General features: G+C 41.3%; 1 protein-coding gene across 5 annotated transcripts in view; it reads left to right on the forward strand.

The window, feature by feature from the left end:
- Positions 1-14302, forward strand: part of Ccser2 (coiled-coil serine rich protein 2) — a 134214-nt gene that overhangs the window by 100924 nt on the left and 18988 nt on the right. For all 5 annotated transcript variants that reach the window (XM_045137186.1, XM_004658007.2, XM_004658008.2 and 2 more), the window contains one exon: positions 2715-2804. In XM_045137186.1, the coding sequence (XP_044993121.1) occupies positions 2715-2804 (90 nt within the window). The remainder of the gene's footprint in view (positions 1-2714; positions 2805-14302) is intronic.

Below are 14302 nucleotides of genomic sequence, written 5' to 3' on the forward strand. Positions count from 1 at the left end.
TTCTCTGTACGGATATATTAAATCTAGAAGTCATACTTATTGTGAGTGGGCCTGTCAACTCAAGTGCTGGGCATAAGTTTTCTGTATATCGCTCCAGAGGCTGTGATGCTATCAGCAAGCAGGTCCCTCTGTAAGCACCCAGAATCAGCCAGGCATTTCAGGTTATAGGGAGCTGTGGCCTGTACCGAGAGAACCATGTGAAACTCAGTTGATGGTTCCTATTTCTGTTTGCCTTTCCATCACTGTGATAGAATGCCTGACATAGACAATTGAAAGAAGGGAAGATGTACTTTTGCTCAGTTTCAGAGATTTTGGGTCGTAGTCCTTGACTCACGCCTGGGATATGGTAGGGCAGAGTGTCATGGTGGAAGGAGCATGTGGCCGAGACAGCTCACATTGTGGAGGACTTTTGGCTTTATTTTTTTAAACAGAGGCAGGTGTGCTTGGGAGATGGTTCATTGATTGAAAGTGATTGCAAAGTCTGCCAGGCTGGGTTCAAATCCCCAGCCACCCATGTAAAGCCAGAGGGACTCCAGAGTCTCTCCCCTCACCCCCCCCAAAAAAAATCAATAAATAAAAATAAAAAATTAGAAAAAATACAAGGAAAATGTCAGCAGGAAATCCATAAAAAGAAATTAGAGTACTTGTCTCCAGTATTCAGTCAGCACCTCTCTAGTGCTTTGCTTATTGGAATGTGAAGGTTTTTCTAGGTGGTTCCAAAGTCCCCTTCTATTTTTAGCCTTCTGTCCTTTTATATTTCTGTTTTACTTTTATTGCTTTGATCATATTGGGTATCAAATCCAGGGCCTTGTGCAATGGCCCCACCCGTACAGTTTTAAAAAATGTATTCTACTTACAATGAATCTTTATTGCAGAACTCTCAGAAAACAGTGATAGCATAAAGCATTGAATTTATATTTCATATATGTAATCAGATCACAGTCCCCTGAGAATAGAGGAAAAGTATGGAGGTTTGAGTAGATAAACTTTGCTTCAAAATGCCAAGAACATGTGATTTCACTTCAGTATGCTGGTGGAATAATAGTTTTTGATATGTTTTCTTTCTGAATTCTCAGTAATTTTGTGAACTTGCTAGGGTAGAATTTTCTTTTTTTCTTTTTCTTTTTTTAGTGTACTGGTGCCTACATGTGTATATGCATGTTAAGTGCACATGTGCATGGGTGCAAACATGTGTGCGTGGGCCAGAGGTTGATGTCATGTGTCTTCCTCAGTCGCTTCCACTGAACTTACTGAGGTGTGGTCTTTCAATGAATCTATAGCTCACAGACTCAGCTAGCTTGGCTAGCTATCTTGTCTCTGAGCTTTGTTATTAGAGACAGCCTACTGTGCCCACTTGGCATTTAGGTGGGTGCAGGAGATCCAGACTTGTCCATTGAGCCATCTCCTGAGCCTGTAGATTTTTTTAAAAATGGGGCCATGAAAGACTAACTCAGGTTAAGTACTCTTATAGTATCTTTATGGAGACATGAAGGAATAACTTAGGTTCAGTACTCTCACAGATAGATATGTTAAAGGTTAAGTCCTGTTACAGACTCATAAGATTACTTTCTCACAAAGGGAGCTTTGTTCTGATGGCTGTGCCATTCTAGGGGTGGGAAAATGTATGTGCTATATAGATTTTAATGTTTTAAATTTATGTTATGTATTTGAGAGAGAATGAATGGGTACACCAGGGCCTTCAGCCACTGTAAACAAACTCCAGACGCATGCACCACCTTATGCATCTGGCTTATGTGGGTCCTGGTGAATTGAGCCTGGGTCCTCTGACTTTGCAGGCAAATGCCTTAACCTTTAAACCATCTTTCCAACCCAGATGTTTTTTAAATTACTCATTTTGTAGCAGAAATTTGGGACTGTTTAACTGTAACCAATTTTTTAAATATTGGCAAACATTTTTTAAATAGAAATATAATTTAAACTTGATGCAGTAATCTAGAATTTTCAGAATTTGTGATGACAAAATCTGTCTTTCAGTGGGATTATGTAACATTATCTCATTATCATATTCTCTTTTTGAATTTTGGTGAAAACATGAGAGACCCAGGTGTACACATAGGTACATTGTGTGAGTGCCCTTTCACTGAAATAACTTGGAGAGAATTAGTCTGTGAATTGAAATTGTCAGATGGATCTTGTCTTGAGCTAACACACTCTAGAATATTCTAGTTCTGTAAAGTTAGAACATCACTAAAGGGGCTTCACAGCCCTGCTTATCAATAAGTCTGACATGTGGACTATTGCCATTTGATATTCAATAGAGTCCTGTCACCAACCCATTTAAGAAAATTGTGTCTCTGGTACTATAATTCTTTCGAAGAATAATAGAAAAGTTTTACGATTGTATTCTTTATACACTATCTATGGCTATATATATTCTGTACTACATAGTTGATATTCTGTATATTTATATACATAAAGTTGCATGTAGTATGCTTTATAGACAGTTTAAAAGATTTCCAAGAGTAATTAGAAAGTACTTGAACCCTCGCTTGCAGGCGTGCTTTCAGACCCACAAGATGAGAGACAGCTGAGTAGACTGCTGTTTCATGTAGTCCTTTCCTCATGAAAGTAGGCAGAAGTATGTTGCAGTGGGTGACTTTTAGTGATTTTACTGTCCCCTCTAAGACCGTCTCTCATTACCTGTGTGTATGTTCAAACTTAAACCTGTGTAAACATCTGCATTTTTTGTTTAGGCAACCAGGTGTAACTGCCACCAAAAGTCCAAAGTGGAAAAATGCGCATATGCTGATAAATACACCCAAACACCCTGGAGAAGAGTTCCTGTAAGTCACGTGCTATTACCTTCTCTCCTGTAGTTTGCTATTTTGATGTTTTGTTTTGCTCTTTTCATTTTAATCACTACTAAATTTGAAACTGCCATGGCTGTTTCCCTTAGGTCAGCTGGACGTTCATGTGCTTAAGCTTCTCTGTGTGTTCTGTATAGGCGAACGTCTTTTTCTAAAAGCTTTCCCATTCTACACACTGTAGCTCATGTTACTTGAATGTGCACTCTCTCATTGCATGGCTTATGAGGGTAGTGTTTTTATGTACTCTGTGAAAACAGAAGTCCTGTGTGCGGTGGTCTCACATGAGCAGTGTATGCTACCTTGAAGGTATATGACAAAGCATATTCCTTTTTGGGTTGAAACTTATCCAGTTAGGTTTTATTATAATTACAGAATATTGCAGGGATTAGGAAATATGAATTTATAAAGATACAGATAGTATGTTATGTTTTGGTAGAGTTGGAGTGTGGTTTATTTAAGATAGTAAAAAGTAGCCAGCTGTCCTTTGTGTTGTATGTCAAAATATACTTAGTGCTAAAAACACTCTGACCGTCATTCAGCATGAGGCCCTTGGAACTCAGGGTAAGGTGTCATCATATGACCACCTGTCAGCGTTGTCTTTTTATGGGGTAGATAGTGGGCATTTGTTAGTATGAGGATGCCTCGTTTGCTGTGCCTCTTTATGTACACACAGAAGCAGAGTCCAGGACCACAAACGAATAGGCAGTGTAGTGTTTAATGTAATCAGTCCAACATATAAAACTTAAGTATATTCTTTCAAAGGCTGTAAAAAAGCAGAGTCCAGGACCACAAACGAATAGGCAGTGTAGTGTTTAATGTAATCAGTCCAACATATAAAACTTAAGTATATTCTTTCAAAGGCTGTAAAATTGTTATTTTGGGTTTTTTTTTTTACATAATAGGCATAAGAATGAGTTTATTTGGCAAAAGCTTGGCGATTATCTGTGTCACCTTAGGTACTAGATTCTTGAAATAAAAGTGAGGAATTGGGGAATGAAATGCCCAGAAAAATAGATTTCCTCGGTTTATGAGCAATTGCAGGAATTGGTGGTGATGCATTGATTTAAGCCAGTGCAAGCTCTCTGTGAAGTTCAGGAATTTGGAGAAATTGTTTCCCGAAGAGCTTTGCAAAGAAGGCAAGGGTAGCATGCAGATCCCAGAAAGCAAAAGGCGTCTGTGGACAGAGATGACGCGGTATTGCTTTATGTCAAAGCGGATGGAGACTTATCTGTTTGGAAGCAACTGAAAAAAAGAAAAAATAAATAATGAAGCATACCCTGTTCATTGGGTCTTTCCAACTATCTCCACTGTCCCCCCAGGGTGTTGTGTTTTCTGACTGTGTTGATTGGCAGTTGAATCTCACCATCTCCATGGCAGCCTTTAAGCTTCATGCTTTCTCCCTGGTTCCTCAGCCTCAGTGTGTGGAAAAAGGGTGTTAGCCTGTCTCCTCAGGAGAAAAAGTAACTGGTATAGAATATCCCCCGTATATTCCCAAGTTGACTTGCACGATGATCTTGGGGGAATTGAAGGTCACTTTTCTAGCCGAGCACTCCTAACAACTTGGATTTTAACTTCCCCATTATCTTTTATTCTGGTAGTCATCTGGCTAAATGCCTTTGCTCCATAGATAGCTATAAAGCTTTGGGGGTATTAGTGACTTGTTAAGTTTTCTACAGTGAATAAATGGCTGGATTAGTACTGTAACTTTTAGAACACCCGGCTGCTAATTCGTGTTTTCTTGTCTCCAAAGCACACTGGCAAGGCTTGCAGGATGGCAGTGTGCTGACTACCCGAGCAGACGGGCCAGTCTGAGCAAAGGCACGGAGGTGGGAGGAGCACCCGCGCGGCACCAGGGCCTGGCATGGAGCCGCGTGAAAGGCCAGGCATGACCACACGTTCCTGGAACCCCAGTCGTGTGCAGGAACAGAGACAGAATAGTTGGGGCTCCCCTTGTCAGCCAGCTCCTGGTTCAGAGAAGTAACTATCAAGGAAATAATACATGTGGAAGAGTGATAGACAGCTGTCATTCTCCTCTACATGACACGTGCATATGCCACATACACGTTCAATAAGACAATATAATTAAAAATACTCTTAAGGTGGCTTTTTTCCTTCCCTGTCCCCTTTTTATTGAGAAGTAACAGTAAACATTTAGTCCATAGAAAGTCTTAAACAGGCTTTAGATTATTCAAATCATACCAAGTACTGACAGCCATTGTTGGCATTTCTCATGGTTCTTCAGACTGCGTTGGTAATTCGGGATTCTGTGGGTATCTGTCAAATCTGTTCAGAAGGAATTGGGTTCTGTATACTACATTTAACCTGCCTACATGGCTGTGATTATTGTGTTTATTACTATTTTGTTTGCTAATCAACATTGATGGAATGCATTACCTTGAATCATCAGTTTATAGCTTATGAGTTCTTGAAGTGTACATGTTTTTCCACAGTTTTCTTTTATATTTCTGCCAGCTAAGTGTGACCAGAAAGTAAAGTGGACTATGACCATGGCAAGATTGCGTGTTCAAGTGTTTGGTATCAGTAGGATGGTGTTCAGTCTATCCAAGGGCAGTGTCTGTGCCCTTGGCAGGACAGGTGGCACCTGGGCCAGGTACTGAACTTCGAGCCCCTGGTCATCATTTCATTTGGTAACAGCCTCTACTGGCCTGAAACCAATTTATCATGCAATTTTCAGTGTAGATATAACCTTAGCTTTGGTGAATTAGTTATTTCGGAGTGGTTTTCTGTCTTCAATGACATGTACCTTTCATGCTACCAATACTTTTGGAGCTAGAGATATACTGATAAAGGTGAAAGCATTTCTTGTGATACTGAAACCAGCCAGGTGCTTGGTGCCTGTGGTGGTTTGATTTAGGTGTTCCCCATAAACTTAGGTATTCTAGATGCTGGGTTCCCCAGCTGATGGCAGTTGGAAATTAAAGCCTCCTGGAGGTAGTGTATTGTTGGGCTTATGGGGTATAGCCAGTTTCCCCATGCCAGTGTTTGGCACACTGTCCTTTTGCTCTTGTCCATCTTATGTTGGCCAGGGGGTGATGTCCACCCTCTGCTTATGCCATCGTTTTCCTCTGTTACTGTGGAGCTTTCCTTCAAGCCTATAAGCCAAAATAAACCTCTTTTGCCCACAAGTTGCTCTTGGTTGGGTGATTTCTACCAGCAATGCCAACCTGACTGCAACAGTGAAGTGGTACTGAGGATAGGGGTCATTTGCTGCTAGACACTTGACTGTGTGGCTTTGGCCTTTTGGAGCTGATTTTCAAGAGGAATGTGGAAGGATTTGAAACCTTGACCTAAGGGATGCCTTGCAGTGCTGTAAATACAGCTTAATGGACTATTCTGGTCAGAGTTGAAAGACCAGAATGCAGTAAGAACTATGGACTGTGAGTGAGGTTTGGCTTATGAGGGTGAGAAACAGCTTTGCCTGGACTGGGCTAGCAGTTTGGGAAGCTTGCTGTTATACCTGGATCCTGAGAAGTTGTGCAGGGTTGCTTTGTGTAGAAATGAACTGGTGTGAGCAGAGGGATATGGCACAGAAAAAAATCTTTGGTGAACTGCTGCCCATTCAGCTGTAATGGAGAGATTACAGCCTGTGAGCTTGGGCCAGCTGACATGTACTAGGGCAACAAGAAGAATGTCGACTCCTTTGAAGGGGCCTGAGTGCTCAAGGAGTGTCTGTTCTTCAAAGTCTGCTTTATTCCCCCCTGGATTAACAAATTGGCACCCTACCTGGTATTGTGGAATATAAGAAATGCAGGAAAGAGAGGGTCATTGAGTTTGCAACACGGTCTTGTGTTTTGGAAATGGCCATGGGCAGTGTGAAGTAGGTTTGCTGGATGCCTGCATGGAGACCCCATGGAGCCATGAGGATGAGCTGTGGATTACAGTGGAGACCCAGTGGAGATGCCAGGACCACGAGATGGCTGCTAAGGAAAGCTGCCAGCCCCTATGAAGTTTTCCAGGACTGTGAGTAGCCTAGCTGGCGGGGTGGAATTGGAAGGCCAGAGACTTGTTGCTGGTTAGAGTTATCAGACTTGGAGATTTGTCAGTAGAGTTGTTGGACTTGAAGCTACAGAGTTTGGTGTTTACCCTGTTTAAGTCATGTATTGCTTGAATATTTCTTTGCTATGCCCAGTGCCATCTTTTGCAGTGTGAATGTTTATTCTGTGCCATTATGGGTCTTTTGGGGGGAGTTTTTGGCATTATGGCTCAGTTAAAAGATCTTGGACTATGGGGATGTATGAACATCATTGGAATTGATAAAAACTATGGGGACTTTTTTTTTTTTTTTTTAACTATGGGGACTTTTAAAGTTAGACTGAATGCATTGTATTTTACATCACATATGGATATCAGTTTATGGGAGCCAGGAACGGAATGTGGTGGTTTGATTCAGGTGTCCCCCATAAACTTAGGTGTTCTGAATGCTAGGTTCCCAGCTGGTGGAGTTTTGGGAATTAATGACTCCAGGAGGCAGTGTATTGTTGGAGTCGGGCTTATGGGTGTTATAGCAAGTTTCCCCATCCAGTGTTTGGCACACTCTCCTGTTCCTGTTGTCTACCTTATGTGGGCCAGGGGTTGATGTCCACCTTCTGCTCATGCCATTGTTTCCCCCAGCCATCGTGGAGCTTCCCCTGGAGCCTGTAAGCCAAAATAAACCTCCTTTTTCCTACAAGCTGCTCTTGGTTGGGTGATTTTTACCAGCAATGCGAACCTGACTGCGACAGTGCCCCTCATGTAAGGCCTGATTGCTGTGGGGTATTTCTGGAGTCCTTTTCCGCACTAAGTGTTGAAAAGCAGTGTGTCCAGCTGGAGCATCAGCACAAAACCCACCCTAACCCATCTTAGTGAAGGGATGAGAGGCCTTCCTCTGCTTGGGACAAGAAGAAAACTGTGCAACAAATGGCCCTGCGCCCTGAATTGTAAGCAGGCAGGGCTGCGGTCCAGAGTGCAGAGTGAAAGGCTGCTCTGGAGCTCTGCTGTCCCACTGAACTTCCGGCACTGTGTTGGGTCGTAGCCACTAGCTGCAGGGGACTGCTGGCCAGCAGGACTGAGGAGACTGGAATTGCAATTACTTGAGATGGCACACAGACAGCGCAGCTGTGGAGCTAGAGTCTGCTTATGTGCATATGGGAAAGGCACCTGGGGCAGTAAGTAAAGGGTTCTTTGGGAAAGACTTTTCAGAAGAGACAAGCGGATGAAAGGGCTGAAGTCCAGATTTAAAGTTAAGGGGCACAGGATGGAAAAGGTAAGAATGAGCTGCAGAAGCAGCCAGTGGAACCTGCAAAGGAAAGGAGCAGATCCTCCCCCCCTAGTCTCGGGAAAATGCCGAATTAGGACAGTGACATGGGTAGTGTGGAAAGAACAGTACTGTGAGGCCGACGTCTGGTTGTTCATACAGAATGACTGAAGGAATCAGGATGACTTCCAGTGGCTGGTGATTATGTCACAGATTGAGGATCGTTTTAAACTCACAATTAGGGCTAGTGAACTGGCTCAGAAGTAGGATGAGGAACTGAGTTAGAGCCCCGATACCCACATAAGAAGCTGGGCATTGCTGAGCATCACTCCTATGATTTCAGCTCCGAGGGTGGTAGAGACAGGAGGGTTGCTGAGGTCTTCGGTCTGCCAGTCTAACCAAAAACTCAGAAAGCTTCAGGTTCAGTGAGAAACCCCATCTCAGGGAAGTGAACAGAAGAGTGACAGAGGATACACACACACACACAGAGTAAGATGGCAGTGTACTCCTGTTAATCCCAGCACTTGGGAGGATGATGCAAGATTGCTACAAGTTTAAGACCAGACAGCTGTTTAACAAATGCTGTCTCAAATACAAACACAAAAAGACAGAATCCAAGCTTTTGAAAATGATTTTTAAAGATAGTATTATTGATTCGCAGATAAGCATATTCTTAAAAAGGCTGTAGACTCAATTATTTTATGTAATTCTAACGTTGTTTAAAAGTGCATTTGTCTTTAATATTTAAAGGCAGAATAATAGTAGCCAGGCTTGAAGCCTCACATGCAGCACCCGGGACACCGAGGCAAGAAGGCTGCCCTGAGTTCAGGCCAGGCTGGTCTCAGTAGTGAGTTCAGCGCAGCCTGGGCTGCAGAATGAGATCCTGTGTCAGAAGACAGACAAACAAATGAAGAAACAAATAGAGAATACTGCCGGGTGTGGTGGCGCAGGCCTTTAATCACAGTACTCTGGAGGCAGAGGTAGGAGGATCACCATGAGTTTGAGGCCACCCTGAGACTACATAGTGAATTCCAGGTCAGCCTGGGCCACAGTGAGACCCTACCTTGAAAAACAAAAAAAAACAAAAAAACAAAAAACAAACAAACAAAAAAAAAAAACAAAAAAAAGAGAGAATACTTACTTTTGCACATTAAATAAATGCTAAATTTTCAAGATTTATGCCTTCTACTAGCGATTTGTGTGAGCACCTTAGAGAAGCCAACATATTAGGAAAAATCTGTTAAGTGAGGGTGTGCTGTCATATCTCTTAATGTTTGTGCTCCTAGTAGTTGGACAGCAAGGAGTGTCCAAAGATGTATGTGACCTGCCACCTAATGGCCTGCCTTACTCTGAAAATTGAGTAGGAATACATGGTTAGTGTGAAAAGATTCTCTACCAGTTAAAACCCAGAATAGACTGGGCGTGGTGGCACACACATTTAATCCCAGCACCCAAGAGGCAGAGGTAAGAGGATCACTGTAAGTTCGAGGCCACCCTGAGTGAGTTACAGGTCATCCTGGCTAGAGCAAGACCTTACCTCGAAAAACCAAAAAAAAAAAAAGAATATTTGCAACTGGACCTAATCCTAGTTTCCTGTTTTAATTGAATAACTTATATTAATAGAATCAGGGAAAGATGGTCTCATATTCACTTCAAAGTGTTCTGCTGGAAGTAGTTTTTAAGACTGAACCAAAGATTGGTTTTACATCATTGTGTGTCACGGGTACAAAAAGACAATCAACTGTGTATTTGCAAGAGTTTATCTCATTGCTAACAATCAGATTTACTAGCAAGGAGCCTGTCAACCTTTTAATTTTTCTTGCCTGGGAGACAGGATTTCAAACCGAAAGCAGCCCTGTAGTCCAAAGCTTCGTTTTCTGAGTAGTCTGTCCTTTTTCTGTGAGAACGTAGGCTTTCCTAATTGTACGCTGGGCAGCGTTATTGCTCAATGTGTTTATGTGGGGGAAAATGTCCTAATTTTATATTTAGATGTGTCATTTTCCTTTCCACTGGGAGAGTTGTAATCACTTTCATACAGATTTATATTGTATGTTTAGAGATAAATATTCAAAGGGATTTAGATTAATTTCTTTGTCACTGTCTTCATATTAACTTTTGCACTTTTTATATTTATTGATAAAAGTACTTTATGTGTGAAATACATATACATCTATATTTAAACAGTACTTAAGGTATGGTTACAAAATCATTTGTAAATTGTTTAGTGTTCAGTCGGTTTTAGACGTTGGTTCTTGAGTGTAGCACATCAGTTAGCTTTGCAATGCTGGCAGGAGCTCCCTTTGCAGCTGGACAGTGCTTTATTCATACGGTACAAGAATTTATTATTCGTGTCTTCACATTGTTTATAAACAATATTATTTAAATCAATAACTGAATGGAATTGTTTTTCCAGGTAACAACTTAAATAGGGATATTATAACAGCTGACTTACCTGTTCATCAGTTTATCTGCTCATAAGTTTGTAGCATGCTATTTGAAACTATTCAAAACAATAGAAGACGCTTTCTAAACTTTCTACACTGAAAGAAGTGGAGTTGACTTATAACAAAGGACATAGACTAGAGTGTTCTACCAGAACAATATCCTTTGTGTTGTTGACTGATTTTATTCTATTTTTGAAGGTGTAGGCAAGGCAGAAATTTCAGTCTTAGAATTTAATGTTAGCAGTCAGTGAGAATAGATAATTCTGTTAGCCTTCCAGGAAATCATTCCAATTCTTAGAAGAATTAATGTTTCAAAAAGTATAATGCCACTCTTATTTTAATGTATTCTGACAGAGTGATAATTTGTTAGGCTTCTATATTCTATTTTTGTTGTTTATTTTTATTTATTTGAGAGCAAGAGAGGGGGGGGGAGGGAGGGAGGGAGAGAGAGAATGGGCACATCAGGGCCTCCAGCCACTGCACATGAACTCCATATGCATGCACCATCTTTTGCATCTGGCTTATGTGAGTACTGGAGAATCGAGCCTTGAAGTGGGGTCCTTAGGCTTCACAGGCAAAAGCTTAACCACTAAGCCATCTTTTCAGCCCAAGGCCTCTATATTCTAGAATAGTCTAGTATTTTCTGGGTGTTTTTTTGTTTGTTTTGTTTTGTTTTTTGTTTTTGTTTTTCCAAGTAGGGTCTCACTCTAACCCAGGCTGACCTGGAATTCACTGGGGAGTCTCAGGGTGGCTTCAAACTCACGGTAATCCTCCTACCTCTGCCTTCCGAGTGCGCCACCAAGCCCGGCTATTTTCTGTTTTTAATAAAATTTTCTACAGATGCTTTACAAATACTGTTTATGGGTTTCTAGTGGTCATTTGATATTAAAACTAAGTTATTCTCACCTGCACCCTCTACCACCCAGATCATCCCTTTAGAATGTCATGCTTAGAGGAATCCTTCCAGAAGTTACATGTGGGCTGGGGATGCAGCTCTTTGTTAGGCTACTTGCCTTGCACTAAGCTCTGGGTTTTATTTTTTTTTTTAATATTGATTGATTTCTCGAGATTGAGAGAGAGATCATATGGGTATGCCAAGGCCTCTTGCTATTGCATATGAAAGTCAGATCTTCAGATGCATGTACCACTTTGTGCATCTGTCTTTATGTGGATATTTTATGTGGAATTGAACCTGGGTCACCAGGCTTTGCAAGCAAATGCTCTTAAGTGCTAAACTCTCCAGGCCCTGGGCTTTATTCCCAGCCCGGCATTGCCAAAAGAGAGAGAGAGAGAGAGAGGGAGGGAGAAGTACTCTGATACAGGAGAAAATAATGTCATTTCTCTTACTCATTCCCAATATTTCAAAACAAATGTAGTTGTCCCAATCGTTCAGAGCAGTGCCATGCCAAGGGTCAGTCTGCAGCGCCACCATGCACAATTCCCGTGTACTGCTTTTGTTCACAATATGCTGTCTTGATTTTTGCATGGTGTTGCAGTCAGGTTCGTATTGCTGGCAGAAATCACCTGACCAAGAGTAGCTTTTGAGAAAAAAGGGTTTATTTTGGCCTACAGACTTCAGGGGAAGCTTCGTGATGTCAGAGAAAGTCAATGGCATGAGCAGAGGGTGGACATCACCCCCTGGCCAACATCAGGTGGACAACAGGAACAGGAGCGTGTGCCCAACACTGACAAGGGGACACTGGCTATGACACCCATAAACTCACCCCCAACAATACACTGCCTCCAGGAGGCTTTAATTTCCAATTGCCATCAGCTGGGAACCTAGCATTCAGAAGACCTAAGTTTATGGGGGACACCTGACTCAAACCAGCGCACATAGTATATGTTTTCCATTTTTACCTTAGCATGAATACGTATTACATATAGAATGACTTTCTTATGGTTCTCATGTAGCTTAGACATGGACTATTCTGCCAGTCTGTCTTTTCATTACTGCATTTCAATTCTTTATATCTAATGTATTTACTGATATTTCCTGGTTTGTCTGACATTTCTACTTGTTTTCTCTTTCATATCTTCTATTTTCCTTGCTGTTATCTTATTTTCAGAATTTTATTTTGATTTATGTTCAGTGTTTTGAGTGTATCTCTTTGCATTCACTGTAATTTTAGTTGTCACCCTTGACATTATGTTATATACATATAATCGTATGTAGTCTGCCAAGGGCAGAACCTTTATTTCTCTCCAACTCATTTTTCCACCACTTCATAGCTGTATTAAATGATTTCTGTATCTTTTAAAATCTTTAGCAGACAATGTCCCAGCTGTGCAGATGGAGGGCCCAGTTGGTCTTCTGATAAGAGCATCAGACATTTGGGTTGCTAAGGAGGTTTTTCTGTTGCTAAGTTACCTGCTTGCTGCTCCTTTACCCAGAGACAGACTTCTGGCTTGCTGGCCCTCATTGGCATTTCTCAGTGATAGCTTCTGCATCACCCAACATACGTTACATTAAACAACAGGCAAGCCCAGGGCCTCCCCACTATGGTTGCATTTTCAGTCCCCAAGGTTCCTTCCTAGGTGGTCTACCTTTTTCTCCTCAACTTTTTAAGTTTGTGTTTGTTTTATGAATAGTGTCCAGTTTATTTTTTTCCTCTAGCTGGGCTTAACAGCAGGGAGAGATAGAAGTTATGTATTTTTTCATGGAATTAACATTCTCTGTATGGGATGTTGGTCAGGGCATATTGTTTTTATTCTGTAAGTTATTTGGCCAGAAGCTACAATAAATGAAGGCTCTTATTCTTAGGGTAGCTATATTTAGCATCATATTTTATTATTTATTTCTTTATGAGAGAGAATAGGTGTGTCAAGGCTTCTTGCCACTGCATACAAACTCCAGATGCAAGTGCCATTTTGTGGGTCTGGGTTAACATGGGTACTAGGGAATTGAACACAGGTCAGCAGACTTGGCAAGCAAGTACCCTTAGCTGCAGAGACATCTCTAGTCCCTGGAATTTGTTGTTGAACATTCAAATCAACATAAGGAAAAGTATAATAAAAATTATTTGAGACATAAATTCTAAGAGATGTGGTCTTTTGTAAAGTGAGAATGATATTATAATGTATTTAGGCTAAAATCAGGAAAAGCTTTTAGGGAATGTATTTGATATGGATTAGGGAAGACTAGGGAGGATGTTGACAGATGGGTAGGAAAGCAGAGGAAGGCATGTTAGGAGCAAAAGTAAAGAGTTAACTTTCTTTATCTTTCTGGGCATAAGCTCTGCAGGGAACAAGTGACTCTGGGGTAAGGATTTGGACAAATGTAAATAGCTGAGTTATAAGAACCAGAAGTGAGAGATGTTTCTTAGATGACCTCTTCAACCCTCATATAATGACTGAGGATCCTGAGGCTTAGTTAGTTCTCACAGTTACAGAGCTTTTCAAAGACACAAGGAAACACACAGGTCTCTAAATCTGGGTCCTTGCTATGTCCTCACAGTTACAGAGCTTTTCAAAGACACAAGGAAACACACAGGTCTCTAAATCTGGGTCCTTGCTATGTCCTTAAGCCTCCAGAGGGAATATAGGATCCTGTATGACAGAATATAAGCGTTTTAACGTATTTTAAAGTTCTCAACTGAAAATGCCTGTCCTGTGCCGTATATAGGTAAAATTGATGGACTGTCTGATTGAGGGCTTGTTTTGTGTTTGGTCTTTGAATCTAAACATATCCCAAACACCAAATAGAGCTATAGTTATAAGGGATATTCAGTCCTATTAAATATTCTCTAAGCCATTTTTGCAAACATCTATGGCTA

This window comes from Jaculus jaculus, chromosome 18 (genome assembly GCF_020740685.1).
Source record: "Jaculus jaculus isolate mJacJac1 chromosome 18, mJacJac1.mat.Y.cur, whole genome shotgun sequence".
NCBI lineage: Eukaryota > Metazoa > Chordata > Mammalia > Rodentia > Dipodidae > Jaculus > Jaculus jaculus.